Source organism: Saccostrea cucullata, unplaced genomic scaffold (assembly GCF_032062105.1).
Source record: "Saccostrea cucullata isolate Sc308-1 unplaced genomic scaffold, CSIRO_AGI_Scuc_v1 ctg2186, whole genome shotgun sequence".
NCBI lineage: Eukaryota > Metazoa > Mollusca > Bivalvia > Ostreida > Ostreidae > Saccostrea > Saccostrea cuccullata.
In genome coordinates, this window is record NW_026933950.1 from 13523 (window position 1) to 37054 (window position 23532).

At 33.1% G+C, this 23532-nt stretch overlaps 1 protein-coding gene across 1 annotated transcript; it reads left to right on the plus strand.

The window, feature by feature from the left end:
• The first annotated feature begins 4439 nt into the window (after window positions 1-4439).
• LOC134239684 (uncharacterized) lies at window positions 4440-16982 on the plus strand. The gene is made up of 7 exons (XM_062721847.1): window positions 4440-4485; window positions 4645-4730; window positions 13390-13618; window positions 13714-13833; window positions 14245-14344; window positions 15548-15660; window positions 16153-16982. Exons 2-7 carry the CDS (start codon window positions 4677-4679, stop codon window positions 16194-16196), a joined length of 660 nt encoding a protein of 219 aa, XP_062577831.1. The 5' UTR covers window positions 4440-4485; window positions 4645-4676; the 3' UTR covers window positions 16197-16982.
• The last annotated feature ends 6550 nt before the right edge of the window (window positions 16983-23532 follow it).

Below are 23532 nucleotides of genomic sequence, written 5' to 3' on the forward strand. Positions count from 1 at the left end.
TATTGAAGTAATGGCATGATAGACTAAGAGTTCATTCGTATTTAGAAAGTTAGCGTCTTAAATCTCAGATTTTTGCCAGTTTTAGAGCTTTTTTTAAATATCATAAGAACGTTCTTTATGTGTATGGTATTCCACGCATATACAGGAAAAAGTATAGTGCCTTATAGTACCTTATATAAGGTAGTTAAAGAATGCATACAAATGTATATGAAAGTTTAAAGGTAAAAGCTAAGGGAATGGAATTCATATACATGTAGTTCAATAATTAATTACGTTGCTTTTTTTGCTTCTAGCCTATGTTTTTGGATTTGTAAATTTTTTTTCAAAGTTTATGGTTATCAGAAACTTATCATACCATTTTCGGAACAAAACCTTTGAATGATAACCCCCCCCCCCCCCCCAAAAGTCTTATCATAAATTTATGCTCCTCAATGAAGAAGGATATGAAGATCATGAACAGTATTTAATATCAAAGTCCATAAAACAATACAAAATGGGAGCAGACCAAACACACCTCCTAAACATCAGAGGTTGGATTAGGTGTCATGGAGGAGTGAGCATCACTTGCCGACCGGTCACATCCGCCGTGTGCTCCTTGTCATGATGGGGAAATAACGGAAAAATCTGTCGTTAATTCAGTACATAAATAATGGACTAACAATTAATACGAAAAGCGTCAGTCAGTATTTCACTCAATGAAAAATTGTATTTGCTGACAAGGTATTTGTATCGACCATAGAACTTACGAAATGATTACTTTAAACGAGACTGCTGATTGTTTCATCAACTTGCTTGTCAATAATTTACCTCGTTTTATAAATTGTTCATACGTAGAGCATGCTCTTGCGTATCGAATCAACTGAGATTTATAAACTCAGTATGCAGGTGATGAAGGTGTATATTGCTGCATAAGTAAGGGAAGTTGATGATAGAAAAGTTTAAAAGGTCATCAAGTTTATCATATAGCTTGGTTGGTAAATTACCATTAACCTTTTTTTCAAGTAAAATATCCAAATATGAAACAGATGTGTCAGACGCTGTAGTATCTTTCATCTCAAGCTAACCAGGATATATCGTATCGACGTAGGAATATAAATTGCCATCGTTAATTGACACTACGTCGTCGATATATCTAAATGTTGAGTTGAAGGCCACAGCAGGTGTTTTCTTCTTTTGACGTATAAGACTTTGCACAAATTCTGCTTCATATGAATACAAAAATAGGTCTGCTAAGAACAGAGCGCAGTTGGTACCCATGGGCATTCCAATAGATTGTGGGTAAACCTGGTCTCCAAAACCACATAGATATTGTCAATCAGAAACTCAAGCATCTTTTTGATGTCAACTTCAGAGGACTAGTGTGTGCAATCAGAATGTGTTTTACCAAAATAATTTTGCAAATGACCAATGACCAGGTAAGTAAATTTATGAGTTCCATTTTTATTGGAAAAGCAGCTGTCAATGATATGAAAAAGCCTGGACAATAATTTATTACGGGGTATGGTTGTGTATAAACTTGAAAAGTCGCAAGTTTTTAAGCTGTTGAAGTTGGAAAAATCTTGTGATTTCAAATTGTCCAAAAGTTCTTTAGAATTTTTTTTGTATCCACATCTGATTCACACTACTTGAATATATTGTTGTACAGTGCTCTTGAAGTTTTTCATTGGGATTCTGCAAGCCAAAAATAAATCCATACCAGATACATTGATTGTGATGCTACTATTAAGATATGCAATCAAATATATGTTGGAAAGGATTAGGGTACATAAAAAAAACCACTTACATTTGCAAGTATGAAAAAAAAATCAGGAGACACAGATATAAGGTTTTATGGTATAAAAAAGCAGGGGGTCAAATTTCTATGGGGGTCATTTTTCAACGTGTGTGGAGTCGTAGAATTAATGGTCTGGAATGTTTTTCTACAGTCGAAAAATGACCCTACTTGTCGTAGAATATTGACCTGGGGTCATTTTTCTACGTAGAAAAATGACCCCCTGGTCAATATACTACGGGGGTCACTTTTCGTCGTTACACCGGAACAAAAATGGACGTCTAAAGCCATCAGTTGTGGAATCAGGTGCAATAAAGAATTTATCGCTCTTCTTTGAACAGTCAAATCCGCCAAGACCTATAAGCTAGCTGGAAATTACTACACATCCTGAATTCCGTTATAGTACTATGGCAGGAGTATATGAAAAGCAAGGCACAGCAAATAGTATGACTGATTGCTTACTTGATTATTTTTCTTTTCCGAAATCGGCAATATTTCAGTCATACTTACATGTAGCAGAAAATAGTGTTAAAGACGCATCGAAACTTGCGAGAAAATAATTACAAGACAGCTTTTTGAGTATTTTTACAGTAAAGAACAAGGTACAAGGTACAGTTTCAGCATAAATTTAGCCCTGTATTTTTCTAAAATATGAAAGGGATCTTAGAAATTAAAATTCCTTCTTTCCGAATCATAGGAAATCCATGCAGTAAGAATACACAAATTATTTTTTCTCATATAACATTCTAAATGCTAACTTGTGCATTTTCCCGTTTTTTTCTTTAAAAATTACAGAAGACATCAATTTTCAATGGAATTTTCTTCCAGTCTGAGAAAACATACATCACGGACAAAGCTTTTAAGATGTGTGATTATTCGAAGTAGTTTACATAATATAAGGAAAAACTGTAGTTGACGACGGAGCCTCACATTATTTCCGGAAAATAAGCATAGAAATGAGTCATTCTGAGGCTTTTCTGCATCAAACTTAGAAATGTACTAAATTGAAGGCATCATATTTCCAGAATTGCCCTTCATCTTGCCATATTCTTAAATGATTTTTTCATATTCATCTACTCAACTCGTTTTTGGGGGGCATAATAAAGCCCAAACCGTACCTTCTTCTTACAGAATGCTTAACAGAAAAAGTTTTTCTCTTGGTAATATTATTTTTTAAAAGTATCAAAAGCCATTTCAAATACTAGTATTGTGTTCATTTGTTACTCATATGCTGAAATTTTATCCAAGACTTTTAGACGTGAAAGTAGCTCATAGAACACAATTCTTCAAAATAACATTTCAGTGTTTAAAATATTAAACATCGCAGTCAACCAAGATAAATTAGACATACCCTATCTCTACTGTTTTCCGAAACTATGTGAAAAATCCTTAAATATAGATACATAGCAGGATAAGCAATTGCCTTAAAAGCCCTATCTTAACCCCTTTAAATTGAACTTATGTGAAAATGAAACTTCTGACCTTCTGTTATGAAGAATATTACAGAGCGAAACCAAGTCAACTGAACGAGATTTTTGATTAATTAAAAGAAAAAAAAATAACAGCGGTATTGAAAGTGAAAAAAGTCATTTATTCAATAAAACGACGGAAAGCAACACATAGTTATGTCCGATTATTTCCTGCCGGTGGCCGTAGACCGGTGGTGATCGGTGGTTATCCGTGGTGTGAGCAATGCCCCAACATCGGTCCACATTGGCCTAGTACTCATCAAAGTATCAGTTACATTATCCAGCCATGGGTATACCGTGGGCAACCAATGCGTTTTTTGATAAAAATGGCGTGGTTGCGGAACGGACTTACAAAGGCCCGGAGATGTATTGCTAATCATAAAACGAGGGTAATCGGCCGATGTATGTGTATATTACATCGTTCATACATTGGTGAACATCGTGTCTACGTTGGTAGACTATGGAGCAATGTTTGGTTGAACATCGACCAATGAACGGTCGATGTCTGTTGCCCACCACTCAACCCCTCGATAACCTCAGATTCAAAGGAAACTTAACGATGCTGGGTCATACATCGGTCAATCCTTGAAAGATGTGTTAATGATGGGTTGCCGATGAGGAGCGAGTTGGGACATCGGTTGTGACATCGCCGATTTTTAACTACAAATTATTTTCTATCGATGACCCCAACCGATTCGCCAAATGGCCTAAGTCACCGTCCCATTACTTATATGTGTCCGGCCTGCAACCATGCAACTTTTATCAAAAAACGCATCGGTTTCTCATCGTTTCCCGTTATTTCCGACCATGACAAGGAGCACAAGGTGGTGTGACCGGTCGGCAGGGAATGCCAATTCATCAATTGCAACTGATCCCGTGTTTGCTCTGCTCCTATTTTGTATTGTTTTATAGACTTTTGTTCTTAAATACTGTTCGTTATCGCCCAATGTTTCATGTTTTAACAAATATTTGAATTCGTTAAAACAAATTATTCTAAAATTATCTGAAAACATTATTACATGTACTGATGATAAAAAAAATCTAACAAATTCAAACTTCGATCGTTTAACAAATTAAAAATTCCTTTATATCGAGGTTAAAAAAACGACAGGTCCTAATTGGCTCTTGTAATTGAATGGAAGGGCTTTACGATAACCTAGAAACCTAGTCATGTGTATCCCAATCTAGGTTTTAGACGGTCCTTAGTATGTTTGTAAACATGGCCTACATCAAAACATATGAAAGGTATGCATAAATTTACGCAGTAACTATAATAATGCATTGTCAAGCTGTTCGAATTTTACCTTTTGTTTTATATAATTTTATAAAAATGAAATCAAAGGTTACATATTTAAGGTTATGAATGATTAATCATACATATTTTATATTACTTTCATTTTTTAGATTAAAGTTTGTAATAAACATCAGGAAATGAAATGCCTACCTATTTTATAGCTAAGTTGTTACAGATACTCATTTTATATGTAAATGTAAGTATCGCTCATGACATAATTAACTACATTCAATCTAAGAACTAAATTTTCGTCGTGTTGACAAAAAGAAAAGCAAAGTATAACAAATAAAAAAAATTATACATTTTAAAATCATTTTTTTTTTTTTTTTTTTTTTTTAAATTTTTATCCATTTTGTTTTTCATTTGATATTTCTTTATTCACGTTTCACATACTAGTAACCCAAGAACTGAACCTTTTAATACATCGGAAAATTCTCGTCTTTACATTACTTTTTACATCGCTTTTATATGGAAGACCCGTAGTGCTTACCTAGATACACGTGCATTTTAACATCATACGTATAACCATTTGATTATACTTTGGATGTTAGTTGCAATTAATTTATCGTTCATAAACTTAGATCCAATACTGATGCAGACTCATTGACACTTATTTAAACTCGGAATTTCTGATGACATGTAAATATTGGTGAATATCAAAGGACAAGATAGGGTAAGACCTGTTTTTGGCCCCTGATTTTGGGTGTCTTTCAGATTGATGCAACAGTTTATCCATAGAGATATGTTGTCATCTCTGACACAAAATGAGCATTAGTCCTTAGTTTTGAAATACAAAGTGGTCACAGAGAAGGCAGAAAATAGGTCAATTTTTGAATTTTTCATTTTCATGCAAATCTTCATTGATTTTACAGCACATTTTGTTTCAGAAAACATAGAACACTGGCTTGTCTATCTACCAAATTTATATATTTAATCAACTAGTATCAGATGCAGTTAATGTGTAAAAACTCAGATAGGAAAGGTTGTGCTCTATGTTTTCTGAAGAGAAAAATGTCTCAAATGTGATGAAATTCTACGAGAATTGACAAAATTCGATACTACTTCTGAACCCTCTAGTGGCTTCTATGTAAGCTTTGAATCCGAATTACCAGTAGTGCTCGGTTTAAAGCAGGCATCATTTTAAGTTCTTAACTAGAAAGTATCACAACTTTACCAGTATTCTGATTTTTACGTCAAATAAGGGGCCAGATTTGGCCATTTCCCTACATGTAACGTGTACTTAACTATTAAGTATATTTATAATCCCTATATAATCTATACAAACGCCAACAGTTCATAACACTACACATTCACCGGATTTTAGACCGTATTCACCGGAGGGTCAGTGTGCTTGCAACGGCATTGTGAGGTCACAATTAAAACCTTAAACAATGTTGTAAACATTGGTGGCAACGGCTGCAGCCAGCTATATACATGTTGATTATGAACAGAAATTTAAAAATGTTAGATAAACCTATCGTGAGATTTTTTAATCATTTGGACGTCTTACACATAGTGAAACTTAGAAAGGAAAGCAAGAAGGTTAGAAAACTGTAATCTAGAGACATTCTTTTTTATTTCAACGACGGAAGTTTGCAAATGAAAATGGTGTCGTCATGCAGCCTTTAATGTCTTATTGATTCAAATCCGAACTACATCGGTCAATTTTCTGGTGAATAACAAACCATATCCAACACCAAAAGAATACGTAATTGTATAACATTCCCTATTTAAGGAATGCATGAAAATACTCGACACACTTGGCTGGAGTTAAAATAAAGTTCATAACATGGTCGTTTGAACTGGAGCCGTGAGGACCCTAGAAACCTTTGTTTTAGCTTGTCAAAAGATCTTTTTTCTGTGATTACAGCCCCCCCCCCCCCCCCCCCCCCCCGGATGAAAATAACGAACAGCGATCAATAAAAAAAATCTATAAGAAATACAAAACTACGGAGAGGGCATAAATAAAAACCTAATAGAAATTCCATAGATGGAAACAGGTGACAAGGAGGAGTAAGCATCCATTGTCCACTTGTCGCATCCGTTGTAGCTGTAAGCAAAATGTTGTGATCAGGTAGAAAAAAACATTCTTTAGTCAAATTTAGTATAAAAAGAAATGCATAACAGTCTGTATGAAAAGTCAGTCAAAGTACGACTTATTATACGTTTTATTTGTCAACAGATAATCATAACGACCATAGTATTCACGAAATACTTACTTTTAAAAAACACGGTTGTTGAAATCCTGTAATATCAACTTATCTATAAGTAGCTCGCCTCAGTTTAAAAATTGATCGTACGTAGAACAGCGTCTTGAGTATCGAAAAAGTAAAAAATAAACATCATACCCATGAATAACAGTATATTTCTACACAGATAAGGAAAATTGAACTTTGAAAAGATGAAATAATCTCATTTGTGATACACTTTAATTTTTAGCTGGCTTTTATTTTCTATAGCCATGAAGCATTCAAATATGAAAAAAAAATGTGGCAGACTCTGTGTTTTTTATTTCAAGTTTGCTCAGATATATTGATTCGACATAATTATATGAATTGAGGTAATATAGATTATTGTTAATTGATTTATGCATCTTCATTTTATCAAAATGTGGAGTTGAAGGCCACAGCAAACGTTTCTTTTTGTCATGAACATGTAAAAGTTTTTGTATAACTTGTATAATCTTGGTTTGTAATAAAAATAGATGCAGCAAATAAAGCAGAGTGCCGATCGGAATGCCAACAATTTATTGGAAGACATTGCCTCCAAAGAATACATATATACGTCGTTAATTAGGAACTCAGCTATGCGTTTATTATCACGTTTAGAGTACTTGTGTGTAGAATAGGAGTGGATTTTAACAAAGAATTTTGTTGCTGATCAATCAGACATTTCCTTCGCCAATTTTGATTGCAGAAACATTCAGTTGTAATTTAAAAAAAAGCCTAGTTTTAATATATTTTGTTAGGAATCGTTGTTCCAACAACCTGTTGGAAATTCAATTGGTACCAATTGCGCCACGTTATTAGCAGGCCTATTTTTTAATTCATATAAGCAGACATTTTTTTTTGTAATCATATACAATGTAAAACAGAATTTGTGCAAAATCTTATACGTGAAAAGAAGGAAACACCTGCTGTGGACTTTATATCGACATTTAGATACAGTAAATCGACGATATTTTCTAGATAAATTATAGTTAATACTGTAACCATTCTTATGTCGATACGATATATCCCGGTGAGCTTGAGATTAAAGATACAATAGAGTCTAATCATGACACATCAATTTTATATTTGAATATTTTAGTTAAAAAAGACGTTAATGGTAATCTAGCAAAAAACTCTTTATTAAACGTGATGAATTTATAACTCTTCAATCGTCAACTTCCCATGTACTTATGCATCAATATACCTCTCCCTACATCTCCTGAATACAGAATTAATATCTCAGCTGATTCGACAGACAAATGCATGCTCTATGTCAGTACGATTTCTAAAACGATGTAAATTATTGACAAACAAGTGGATGAAACAGAAATATCAGCAGACTCGTTTAAAGTCATCATTTCGTAAGTTATATGGTCAATACAATGACCTTGTCAGCAAATACAATTTGTCTTTGAGTCAAATACTGACTGACGTTTTTCATACTGATTGTTAGTCCATTATTTATACACTGAATTGACGATGGATTTTCCCGTTAATTCCCGGTCATAACAAGGAGCACAAGGTGGATATGACTGATCGGCAGGGGATGCTCCTTCCTCCCTTGCAACTGATCCCACCTCTGATGTTTTGGAGGTCCGTATTTGCTCTGCTCTTATTTTGTATTGTTTTATGGACTTTTGTTCTTGAATACTGTTCGTTATCGCCATCTATTTAATAGTATAAATAGTGGAAAATTTTATCCTTTTCTAAAGTTTAATCACACCACATGAGTCGCAACAAATAATTTATAACAAATGTCACAAAAAATAAGTCAGTTTCCTTTTAAAGTTTAGGTAACATTCAATCTGACGGAAGGTTCGACTACCGGTAATGCAAAGAAAGTCAATGCATCGGACATAAAAGTTGTCATTTGGTTCATTAAATATGGTCACGACAACTGTTTTTGTGGCAAATTTTATGTCCTGTTCACACTCCGAGTTTAATTCACAGTGAATTAATGCAAAGTAAACTATTGCGAATCAAACAAATACGAATTAAATTGCGCTCACACGACAGCTAATGCGAAGTTAACTAATGCGAATTAAAATTTTACTTCTACAGTCAGGCTTAAGTAAGGCTATTATGACGTCATTTGCAAATCATGTCACCTTATGCAGAAGCGAATGCATTTGACATAATGTCAAAGAGTCTGTACACACATATTAGTGATTAACACTATTTTCCTTTGATTTTCACTCAACAATAGTTGTACAACAGTAGTACTTAAAGCTGATCACCGACATGTGGCAATTGACTTAAATTTGTCATTAAGCATACCTCTAAATTTAATTATACCCCCCGCTTGAAAAGCGGGAGGGTATATAGTAATCGTTAATTCCGTCCGTCTGTACGTCTGTCCGTCCGTCCGTCTGTTACGCTTTGGGGTACCCATCTCTTATCCGCAACTCCTCTCATGCCACTGAATGAAATTTGATGCAACTTCCACAGAATCTTTATTACATATTGCATTGTGCACCTCCTATTTTACTTTTTGATCCGACACATATTTTGGGTTTCCCGGCCACAGGAAAACATGGACTTTTTCACCAGTTATAACCATATGGGAGGCGGGGGGTATCATTTAGTGAGCTCATCGCTCACAGCACCTCTAGTTCAAATTAGATTCGCTTAGCGTTCCGACGGAGCTAATATGAAGTTATTTAATGCGCAATAAATTACTAGTAATTCGAATTAAACTTTTTCGCATTAAACTCCCCGTGTGAACGCGGTCTAAATTTAATTCGCTGTAACTTGCGTTTAATTCGAATTAAACTCTCCGTGTGAACAAGGCATACGTACTTTTCTTTTTATTTTACCATTTATGTTATATTGGTTGATAAAGAAAGAATTCAGCATTTTCTATGTTCATGTAGAGTGTGAATATTTGTTTTGATTTTAAAACCTGTTTCAAGATATTTACAAGGATACAGTATTTCATTATAAGGCTACGCTGTGCTAGCACATTCTTTGATGTATATTCTTTTTAAACCCAAGAATAACTAGTGCTAATTGTAACGGGGACCGTTACAGATGTTCCCCAAACGCTCCCCAACTCATTTTTGGTGCCATATTCCATGTAAGCTTCATTAAATAAGACAAACTCTGTGCATTTTGACTTTAACAACGTTTTCTCAGAAGAATACCAATTATATTTAAATTTTAGCATTGCACCCGTGCGCATGTGAATGCATGTTTGTTATTATCATATCATCTTGTCTACACGATCTACATATTTTAATATACTATATTAAAGCATTCAGTCAAAAAGTATGAAAAATCACTCTTTAAAGTGTATTTTTCATTTCACTCGTTCCAAATGCACGCAAGTGCGTGCACGTGCATGATGACCATACCTTCTTGTAGGAGTCCCTTACATCTATCTATATTTTAAATCCCATCCTGTTTGGTTGAAAAACAAGGGAGTTATAGCCATTTCAAGTTTAAGCCAATCAGATTGCAGCACACGTGCATGCGCGTGATTTCCTGATTTTTTTCTATATCATATTGTAGGATATCCTTATGAATGACAATGTTTTAAATTTCAAAGCATTTCGTCAAAAAACAAAGTAGATATAGCCATTTAAAGTTTCAGCCAATCAGATTGCAGCACGCGGGCATGCGCATGCTTTGATGAAATTCTTATATATCATGCTGTAGATCTTCATAATGTAGGTCTATGTTCAAAATTTCAAAGAATTTCGTCAAGAAACAAGAAAGATATTGAGACTTTAGTTTCAGCCAATCAGAGCGAAGCACACGTGCATGCGCGTGCGATCTTGCTATTTTGACCATGTCATCTTGTGCATACTACTTATATATAATGATAAAATGAGTTTCAAAGTATTTTATCAATAATTTTAATAGTTACGTCTGTATCAATTATATTGGACATTTCTCGTGTTGCACGTGCGAGCTCTTGCAAGTACATGTGCATGCACATGCTTTCATGAAAAATCTTATATTACAGGCTGTAGATCTCCCTAATGTATGACTATGTTCAAAATTTCAAATGATTTTATCAAAAAACAAAAAAAATATTGAGACTTTAGTTTCAGCCAATCAGAGCGAAGCACACGTGCATGCGCGTGCGATCTTGCTACTTTGACCATGTCATCTTGTGCATACTACTAATATATCCTTACATTATAAGTTTCAAAACATTTCGTCACAAAATAGAAAAGTTACGGTTATATCCATTATATATTGGTCATTTTAAGTTTTGCACGTGCGCGCTCTTGCAAGCACGTGCGCGCAAAATGACCTTGATTCCGCAAATCTACATAACATGCCTACTTACCCTAAAAAGGTTTCACCTAAGTCGGATGTGTAGTTTACAAGATCACTCGCGGACAAAATTTTCCCAGGAAGAAAAATAATAATAAGAATAAGAATAATAATAACTAGTGCTAATTGTAACGGGAACCGTTACAGATGTTCCCCAAACGCTCCTCAACTCCCTTTTGGTGCCATATTCCCTGTAAGCCTAATTAAATAACACAACATCTGTGCATTTTTTACTTTAACAACGTTTTACCAAAAGGATACCAATTATATTCAAATTTTAACATTGCATGCGTGCCCATGTGAATGCGGTGCATAATGATCATATAATCTTGTCTACACTTTCTATATATTTAAATATACTTAATATTAAAGCATTTAGTCCAAAAGTATTAAAAAATCACTCATTCAAGTGTATTTTTAATTTCACTCATTCCAAATGCACGCACCTGCGTGCACGTGCATGATGACCATACCTTCTTGTTAGAGGCCCTTATATCTATCTATGTTCTAAATCCCATCCTGTTTGGTTGAAAACCAAGGGAATTATAGCCATTTCAAGTTTCAGCCAATCAGATTGCAGCACACGTGCATCCACGTGATTTCAAGATTTTTTTTCTAAATCATATTGTAGAATATCCTAATGCATGACTATGTTTTAAATTTCAAAGCATTTCATCAAAAATCAAAGGAGATATAGCCATTTAAAGTTTCAGCCAATCAGATTGCAGCACACGTGCATGCGCGTGATTTCTTGAATTTTTTTATATATCATATTGCAGGATGTCTTGATGCATAACTATGTTTTAAATTTCAAAGCATTTCATCAAAAATCAAAGGAGATATAGCCATTTAAAGTTTCAGCCAATCAGATTGCAGCACACGTGCATGCGCGTGATTTCTTGAATTTTTTTATATATCATATTGCAGGATGTCTTGATGCATGACTATGTTTTAAATTTCAAAGCATTTCGTCAAAAAACAAAGGAGATATAGCCATTTAAAGTTTCAGCCAATCAGATTGCAGCACACGTGCATGCGCGTTATTTCATGAAATTTTTTCCATATCATGTTGTAGGATACCCTAATTCATGACAATGTTAAAAATTTCAAAGCAATTCGTCGGAAAACATAAGAGATATTGAGATTTTTGTTTCAGCCAATCAGAGCAAGGCGCACGTGCATGCGCGTGAGTTCGTGCTAATTTGACAGTGTCATACTATTAACACTATTAATGTATCCTTATGTAATGAGTTTCAAAGCATTTCATCAAAAAATGTAAAAGTTATAGCTATATTAAGTATATCAGTCAATTCACTCATTTCACGCGCACGCACGTGCAGGCGTATGCGCGCAAAATGACCTTCGTTCCGCACAACTACACTACACACCTATTAACCCTAAAAAGGTTTTAGGTCAGTTGGGTGAACAGTTTCTGAGAACACTCGCGGACAAAAAAGTACCGGAGAACAAATAAGAAAAAAAAAATAATAATAATAATAATAAGAAACCGAGTAAAAACAATATGTTCCCAAACTCCGTTTGGGGAACATAATAAGAAACAGAGTAAAAACAATATGTTCCCCAACTTCGTTTGGGGAACATAATAACAAAATCTGATTATAGGTAATCTCGTTATGAAGTTGGTCTTTTAATCTTCTGAAGATAAAAGAACGAATCTTAAAGCACTGTGTTCCCAAGGCCTCTTGTAAATAATACCAAGCTATTATCATGATTATCACGGGTCAAAAATGTATCAAGCTCAATAAGTAAATACATGGGGGTTTTGGAAACAGTATAAATGTTTTTTTTTTGTGTGTTTATGTTTTTTTTCTCTTTTTTTTTTTTTTGCTAATAAGTATGGTTTTTAAAAATCTTGAACATTGCTTAATGTTAAGAAAGATAAAAAGTTACTCAGTTACTTAAACTTTCAATCCAGTCCCTGGTTATTTTTTTTTATTTATTTAATCATTTTTTTTAAATTTTGTGTTCTAGAAGTGTTATTAAATTTGATTAACCATACTCCTTTCATGTTTCCGAAATGAATGTACTTTTATAGTCAGATAATTAATCATTTTAAATCATATTTCAAAGGCTACCTCTGACTTTGACCTAGGGCTTGTATATTTAAGATTGGATAAATAATAAATATCCTGAAAAAATAGAAACTTTAATTTTCATTCGTAGTCTACAAATACGGACATCTGTGAAGTAATTGATTTGTTTCAAGTTGCTTTGATGTAATATATTTTTAAATGAATATTTTAACTGCACTTCTTCAGGATTTTTGGTGGACGTATATTACGTCCAAAATTTAAATTTTCTACATATTAAAGATGTATGAATGAATCATTTCTATGACAGTTTATTCCTCATTTTGAGTCCATGCCTTGTTTGGCCTCAGAAACAACAGTAAAGAAGATAAGCCGATGTCCCAGAAATCACTTGGAGTGGATGATAGAAGCGGAGAAAGTCAATTGTTCATCAATTCATCAAACATGTGTTGAATCACATGATTTCGTTTATCATTGTGTTTTGAACACAAAACTAACCGGATTTATCCGCGTTTGTGCTCCTGTTAAGCGAATTTATGGTATGTGAAATGCCACAATTTGTTTTCATAGGAATAGTTTTTTAAATACTTCATTTTCATGGAACACAACAAGATTTTGTCTTATTTTTATGCAGGGAAAATGTGTGCAGAGTATAATCTTGTTGGGAACATAATTCAGGAGAGTTTGGATGCAGGCTGTGGGACGGATAAAATTCCCTGCCCACCTGTGTATTCATCAACAGAAGCATATAAATGTAATGTCATATATCACTACAATCAGGTTAAATTAAGATTTTATTAAATTTCTGACATTGGAACTAGCGTATGTACATATACTGCTTAAATGATCAACAACAGACTGCTTTATCATTCGAGGAAGCTGATAAATATAAAACATAAATTAACGAAAGACATCACATACTTATCTACATAGAGCACAGCTTCGATGAATATGGAAACCTGCTGGAGGACCACTTAAGTAAAAGTTAGCCAATTTTCTTTATCATATACCCAACTGTGTATCACAAATTTCAATCACTTCGCGTCTCATTTGATCAGATGATCCGCGTCTGTCAACTCGACGTGATATGGCTATTCGGATCTAGTTATTGTTACATGTATGATAATATATAGTATTGTATTCATTTCTATTTTATCAATTATAGATCAAGAATGTTACTATTTTGTCACACAGAGCAAAAACATCACAAAAAATAATGCTACAGAAACTAACTCTCCAAAAACAGGCTCCCAAGAGGAAATCAAGTGAGTTTTTAATGATTTGAAAGATTCAATGTTTTGTATACATATACAGTACTTATGTAAAAATCTTATTGCCAAAACTAACCCAATCCTATCCCGAATATCATTTTTGTCAAATGTGCATCTACTCTACCTGAAGATAGTAAAAGTATCCAGATTTGGGTATAAAAATAAAATTTTATTGTAAACGGCCTCCATGGCTATATATGTAGCATTTCGGACTGACAATCTCGTAGTTGTGAGTTAGATCCCAGGCTTGGGTGATATCGGAGTGTCCTCCAAGAATGAAGCCGTGCACTATTTCGGCAAAGTTTGTGTCTGCTATATAAATCCTTTGAGCACTATTCGATAATAGATTGCACCTGACAGGGAGCATAATCATAACTGATAGAGCACTTTTTGCTGATAGTAATAATAACTATAACTATATATATATATATATATATATATATATATATATATATATATATATATATATATATATATATATATATATATATATAATAAAAAACTTTAAAACACTTTTCGAAATATTTCAGCCGTGTCACCGGCCTTCATCAGTCGTGTTTATTTAAATGCATAGCAACTCAACAGTATTATGACGTCACAATGAACATAGAAATTGAGAGGCAACGTCATGCACTAAAATTGCGCCAAAAACATCTGAAAATATTGTGAGAGCAAAAATTGTACTTGTGTATCAAAATTTTTATCATACAGAATAAAATACTAGAATACGGGGTATATTAAAAAGATGATTTTAAAGTATATATAAAAGTATATCTGTAAAAATAAGTATACAATGTCACACAAATGTTCATAAATCCAATTCAAAGACAGAAGTGTTCCCTTTTGTTAATACCAAATGGTATATAAGTGTTCAACTTTTTCTTCCAAAGATTTTCTCTATATTTGCGGTAAATGTCATTCTTATACAGTTTTTCAATGCCTATTATATTATAATCTTCTACTGTATGTACATATATTATTATGTCGAACTGTATGTACATATATTATTATATTACTGTATGTACATATATTATTATGTACATATATTATTATATTACTGTATGTACATATATTATTATGTCGAACATGGCACATGATTGTCACTATGTGTCAGTTGTCTTATCAAATTTAAATCTTTAGGATTAGTTTTGACAAGCAAACAAGAAATTTAATAAAATTCATGTACTTATATTTTAGAAAAAGCTTGAAGCTTTTCTTACTCCTGACTCTTGCCGTGGTCATTTTGAATGCAGGTTTATGGATTTTGCTAAGGATTAAGAAAACGATGCATTTGAAAAGAGGGTATAGAGGTGAGTTGGAAGTGACATTATACTTAATTGTAGGAGAAATTTAAAAAGCAACTGTTTTCCAAAAAATAAAATTCAATGATACTTTGTGCAGATCAATTTTAAAGGTAATAAAAGTAAAAACTTACATAAGCCGGTAGGTAGATAAAATAGGCTAATGGTAAAATATGAAATGAAAGAAAACATCATCTAGAATATTAAAAAGTTTCGGGTTTTAGAGGTATGAACTCTAATTAGAAAAAAAGTAAAACAGGTTTAAACATGTTTTAAACACGTTATTCGTGTGTTTATGATTACTTATCATACATCAAATACCTTTAAAAAGTCAGTATCAAACAAAGACCTTTGTTGTTGATAATTGTAAGGACAACTGCTTAATTTGTACATCATAGCAGTTGTACATGTAACCATATAGACTGAAATAAAATCCACTGATAAAAATAATTGAAACGAAAAGAAAACCTACCAAATTAATCATTTTATATGATTAAATAGCAAGTACCAACAACTATAAAGAAGAAATTCCAATGACTGCATGAACTATGATCGAATGTTTCGCTGTGGCTTCAGTTTGAAAGCTTGCATAAAAGTTTCTCCTCACCTCTGTTCTACATGGAATATGGTTGATCATGTTCAGTAAATGTGAATTGGAAGGATGATTATAAAATATATTGATATAACAGAAATTCGCACAGAATCATCTGCTACACCTTTAAGAGAATTTCTAAATCAGCGCAAGGCCTGTAGAGACAGATCGATCGTGTTGCATGTATCAAAACTGATTATATGGTCTGAACTGTAGTGCGAATCTTTATTTGAAGAGAATAGAAGATGGCAGATAACGAAGGTAGACAATCCTATGATATACTATATTTTCAGAGTTCATCATGAAATTTAAAAGCATCGTTTGTGTATTTTTTTTATTTACAAGGCCTAAAGTTGATGCCTATGCACTTGAAAAATATAGATGATCCTTGTCATAAAGTTCACCATCTAAAAATAAGGAGGGGGAGTATCTGCTATATTTAGACATATGTGATAATTGTTGCATGTGTATATGCAGAACAGAAATATATGCATGATATGTGGAAAATATTTATATGAAAACCAGTCGAACTTCCCTTTTTATACTATTAACAGCAACTGTAACCAACAACATGGAAGAAATTTGAATGAATACATATGCTATGAATGTTTTGTTGTGGATTCAGTTTGAAACCTTGTATAAAAGATACCTCCAATCTCAAGTTCCTCATTGAATATGGTTGACTATGAGAAAAGAATATAAATAGGGAAGATGGTTAAAAATGTATGCTGATATTCGAATTATACACACAGAAAAGTCAATATCTTGTACCGGTAATCTGCTACACACGTAAGAGGAATCTCTTAACAGCCAAAGGCCGGTACAGAAACTTTGAATTACAAGTATCAATACTGATTCCATAATTGATATAACCTGTAATCCTTCACTTATATGAACATTGACAGAATATTCCAGAGCGTTATTTACATTTGTAAATATTTATCATACTTCTATAAGGACAATTTCTTTATGAATGATTGAATGAATGTATTCAATTACAACAAAAGGAAAATTGAGACAGGGAAAAAGCTTTAAACAACATTAATGTCCTGCAATTAATGTATTGAAATGTTCTCCTGTACACGGATAGAATCAAGAATAGGTCTTAAATGGTTCGAAAACATCAGCTGAAAGAAATCAACGCAGTTCCGATAACCCTTAACTGGACCATGTCTTTGTTTGCTTTGTAATAAACAACAGATGCACGGCCAAAATGGGTAAAGGGATTCAAACTCTTGCATCTTGTTCATTATTATTCAAACAGGAAATAAAATAAAAATGAATACACATGAAGTACAAGAAATTATAAAATTTTATACGCGTTAGCTAGAAAATGAGTTACTTGAAGATCCGTCAAATCATTTGAATTGCAAAGAATCTGTTCCTTACGTGGAAAATAGATTTTTTCACCATGTAATAATATAAATACTCAAGATAGCGATATAGCTGAAAATTTACAACTCAACATGGAAATTGATCTAGAATAGTACGTAACATATTATGAGGGGAGATACATGTTGCAGAGACAAAGTCCTGATTAAATGTTTACGAATTTATATTCTGAAAGAGTTCATAATAGTATTCGTGAAATACAAAAACCTTGTTTGTACAGTGAACTATCTACAAGGCCTGAAATTTACGCATATGCACTTGGAAAATATCATGATGATAATAAAGAATGCCGATCACGATATTTTTCTTCACAAATTATAGATCCATCTTGATGCAAAGAAACATCAACATTGAATACTCCGTTTTTTACAACTCTGTTTTTGTTTCATGTTAATTCTGTCTTACATATAAGATCGGTCTCGAACTCAAAGCTGGACATCAAGAAAATGCTTTGGTAATTATTACACAAAGACAATGCCAAGCCAACTGGTCATTAAATACGTCTTGAGGGATCATTGAAAGGGAAAGACAACTTTTAACAACTCTAACACAGCAAACGAAAAAAAAAACCGAAAAGGGAAAGGCATCTTGTTAAAATTCTAATTTGCATAAGCAAACGGAGAAAGAATATTAAAAGGAAAAGACAACTTAATCACTTTTAATGGAGCTAGTATACAGAGAATGAAATTGAAATTAAAACGGAACTTGTAACAATTTGAAGGGGGCAGACAGATGCATTCGAAACTGATATTGTTTACAACGTGTATGATCAGATTTCAAACTAAACAACTAACTGGCAACAAATTGTAGCAAGCAAAACATTAAGACAAGGAGTGTGATCAGCGGGACAAAAAAGTCTCTATAATGATAAACGAGAAAACGCCTACACAAAATTTCAATCATACCTTTATGAATGCAAAATTCATCACAATTTATAAATTACTCAGTGAGGAGCATCTTTAATGTATTATTATTTGAATTAAAGGAGGGATTTTACTGTGGGATGTCTGTCTTTTTCGTCTTTACGTCGGGATAAAATTTTGCTTTTTTGGTCAAGACATAGCCAGAAATTGCTTTTTGGTGAAAATATGAGCTTGAGAAGGAATAATAGGAAGAAATATTTGAAAATTCATCGTATTCCATCTATTGAATAGTTCTATTGGAATTTTCAGAAAGTTATATTCCAAGAAAAATAAGATAGACATGCTGTTCACTTGAAAGAAGTACTGAGAGTTAAATTGGTAAAAAGGGAAAGTTTTTTGCAATCGATAGGCAAAGGTGATGCTTCAGAAATATTTATGTGCAGAAGAGAAGATTAATAAAGGGTGCATTGAAACGGCTACGTTTGCCACAGACAATACAGATTCACTATGGAAATAAATGAAAAAGTATCATTCCAATAAGACACTAGGATTGGGATGCTGAAGTTGCCCCTTTTTGACATGCGTTCGTAAAGGTACTATGCAAATACCGGATACCGGAACAAATTGGCACTGACAATCATAATTTGAGAGGACAGAATATTAAAATAGACATGAAAGACTGCTTGCAATAGACCAATGCCTTGACAACGTGATAGTTTACTCGCATCTCCAAACAGAGTAAAAAGAGCTTCAATGAAAGATATGGAGATAACGAACAGTATTCAATATCAAATTGCATAAAACAATACAAAATAGGAGCAGAGCAAACACGCACCTCAATTTCGGCTAATTGAAAAACCCCGAACTAACGAATTGGACGTTTTATTGTGCAATTTTTACATTGACATTCGTAAGAAAGATTGGAATGAATACCAACCGGGCTCCCTTCAGTCAGTGAAGTGCAGTATAGATAGGTATCTCAAAGATCATGACAGGGACTACAGTGTCAGGGAAAGGGAATTTTCCCTGTCAAGTAGAACATTAGATGCCAAAAAAATAAGCCTTGAGAAAAGCGGATAAAGGTCAGAAACCTAATGCATCACGAGCTGTGACAGTAAAAGAAGAAAACATGATGTGGGAGAAGGGACAGTTGGGGGACAAGTCTCCCAGAGTGCTACAATTTTCCCAATGGTATTTTTTTTACCGAATGGATTGGACCACGTAGTAGACACGAACACAGATAAGTATGTTTTGGTGACATTGAGCTTCATACTAACCCGGTGTCTGATGGAGAATATCTTGAATTCAGTGAAAGGCTTACAAAAACTAGAGATGGAACAGGTAAAGAAAATATGCATAAAGCAAAACCAAGACTCTATGCTACCACAACAGACAGAGATCCAGTTGACCTCTTTGTAGCTCGCCGTCCAAAGCAGGGCAATACACAAAATAGACCTTTTTATCTGACATGTATACCCGAGACCCAAATTGATCCAGGTGCTGAAAAGTGGTTTTATCCAAAAGCAATGGGAGAAAATTATCTTGGGAAACTGATGTCAATGGCTGCCAAGGAATGTGGTATAGAACACAAAACTAATCACAGCGTTCGAAAGACCTGTGTTAAGGCACTTAAGACAGCGAGAGTTGTATGGGACAAGATTAAGCACGTAACTGGCCACAAAAGTACTCACACACGGGAGTCATATGATGGTCTGTCTGATGATGAACAGATAATGATGTCTGATATTCTAACATCAAAGGTTGTAGTCAAGCCGTTTGCTGCAGGTGCAACCACCCAGGAGAAAGAAATTGTTGAACAAAATCCAATTAAAGATGTTATGGACAAGGATGACCCCCAATGCTCTCCATCTACTCTCAATAATCTTGGAAAAGGGACATTATTAAATTTGTTTGGAAGTGGGACTATTCTCAATAATTGCACCTTCAACATCAGTGTAAATATGGTCCAGGGAATTCAAAAATGAATTTATCATATAACTGTTACTTCTCCATCATTCATATGTAATATTTTCTTTGTTGCATAGATATGTGATATCTCAAATGGTACATGATTCAAGTGTTCAGATGTTTGTTTGATAGTTGATATCTGTGATATTTATCATTGTTTTCATGTTACATTTGTTGAATATGTTCGATTTCTTGTTATCTTGCAAATTGTTATTTGATAAAATTTAACAACTATATATGATGTAGTTTTTTGGGTTTTATTCTGGGTACTGGCAGCATGGGAAAGTTTTTCTTTTTACAAACGAAACTGAATTAATTGAAAATTTTTGTAAAGCCTTAAAAGTTTTTTGTTTTTTTAAATGGCTCAATTAGAAAATTGATGCAAAACAGGAAGATCAGAATGACAAAATATTGAACACTTGTTAAGTTAACACAGTTAAGAAATAAAATATCATTATTAGAGTCTCACTGGAGTAAGGGCGTTATAGTAGATTTGATCACGTCCTGACTTCATGTTATACCCAATGAAACTCTAAAAATGAAATTTTATTTCTTATATCTATATTAGACGTTTTTAGTCATGCTACAAAGAAATATAGGCACTATTTAGACTTTCCTTTGGAAATGCAACATAACGTATCTACGACGTCATGTGACGTCACAATTTGAATTTTCCAAATATCTCGTGCAGTTTGCTTTTCATACTCAAGAAAGTCTGATCATGTGACCAACTGCATGTCATTGAAAATTGAATTTTCAATTTTATTAGCATTGTTATATAAGGAAAGACATCAGCAAATGTAAATATATGCTGATATTGAACATTTGTACTGTAAAAACCAGAATTCAACAAATCTAGTTAAAATTGATTAATTTTATTTAAAACATTTATATCATATAATGAGAAAATGTTTTAGATTTATAATAAAGGAGTTATTGAACTTATATTGGTGAATATTGTCACTCGTTGGCTGTACAAATGGACTCTCAAGCTCGTGCATTTGTACAGCCAACTTGTGTCAATATTCACCAATATAAGTTCAATAACCCTATATTAGTACACTAAGAACAATACTTTGTTTAAATCTTTTGTTAAAAAAAAAGAAATTGAAAAAAGAGATGAATCAAGATTTTGAGTGTTTTTTTTATGTGTTTAGGAACATGAGTGGATGACCTCTTTTTGATACCGATTTCAGAGCAAACGTACATACATGTATCTTTTGAGATTCATTGTTCATTGACTCTGATTGTTTCATAAATTATTGTAGTAAGTTTCATTTAAATAATGGAAGAAATGTATTTAAGCTTTATTCTCAACTCGGACTTAAACTACACGAAAACAAATCCAAGGTCAAAAATTAAGTAGAACAGATTTCTGTACAGGCATGCAAAATTAGACAAGGTAATTGCAAGTGATTCTTTAAAACAAAAACATTCTCTAAATACCTAATGGTAATCATGTGCGGACAAAATCTGGTCTCGGTCGTTAAGATATCATCGCTTATAGGATATCGTGAAAATAAACATGAATTTTTATGCATATGTGCATATTTTTAGATTATTCTCAGCAGCCTCCGGAAACCCCCCCCCCCCTCCCGCCTTTTTCATAGTACCCCAATTTGATTGTAACTTCATTTGTTTTGCTTTGATTTGCTTTCATATATTTGTTCTTTGGTTTCAGACCACATCAAGAATGCTTTGATATATATTATTTAATCAATTAACCCACATAGTATGTAATCAATTTAAACATCACCTGTATTCATCATTCTGCTCCATTCTGTTTTGTTATTTTTGAGACTGAAATAAAAGTGATTACAATGAATTTTACCTTGATATGTTATATATTAGTGGAAAAGAGCAGCTTTTGCTTTTTGCTTTATAATATAATGTTTTTTGTTAACGCTACGATATCACAATTTTATAATCTAAACATATTTAGAAAATTTGATAACCCTTTATGAACTTCTATATAACTTTGATCAATATTACATTTTTCATCTATATTTATATTTTTTAAAAAGTTTTTTGTGTCTTTTATGTGAACACTCAATTTTATCTTTTATCTGATGTATTCAAGGCTATTAAGTAATCGGCGGGGTTCGCAGAGTGCGAATCCCATTTTTGCCATATTATAAAAAAACGAATTTTCATTGGAGTTTTTATTTTTTCTTTCTATAGTATGAAGTGTTTCACGTATTCATCTCTTCAAAAAATGTACTTAAAGTATATTTTTCAACTAAGAAATGAAATACTTTAAAGAAAGAAGCTATCACCCCACGAAAATAAGATATTTTACCGTATTCCAGATTTAATCTGTTTTTTTCCTATATCTCGTATATGAAATGAATATTAATACTGAGAAATACACAATTTTGTTCACCTCATATTTCTCACTTTGTATATACTTGTATTAATTGTGTTAATTTATGTTATGTTATCAATGTTCATGAATGTATGCCGACATGGTAATTGTCAATAAAGTGAATTGAATTGAATTGAATATCTTAACACAAAGGATTTCCACGTCTCTTATATCGGGTCATTATACATCCATTATACTGTTAATACGTTTCGCAAGATGAAATTTTTTTCTTTCATTCCTAGAGTATATTTTACAATAACTACTTGTACCTTTCCCAATTTGTATTGAGGAAGCTGATCATATAGGCAAGTAAGAGTTTTAAAATTGGCACTTGATTCTTTGATTCTGATTATAATTATAAGAAAGAATTAAATCCTTTAATGAGGTAGTTAGGAGCCTATTTATCCTTCATTTTGCCAATGATCAATCAATTTACACCTCGAATTTACCTTTGCATACATCTATGTTCTACAAAGAACAATTGGCTAAAGTTTAGCACGACTCGTAAGTCTCTAAATTAGCACTGGCAATAGTTACACCCGATTCTCCTATGAATTACATTAACTGCTAACAGGAACGAAAACATCGATTGCCTTTATTTCAATTTGATTGTACGTGTGTTGCAATAATTTGTGAAAACTTATTTTCTCCCGAATCATTCATTGTCATGTAGACTTAATTCTCAATACTACTGAATGTTC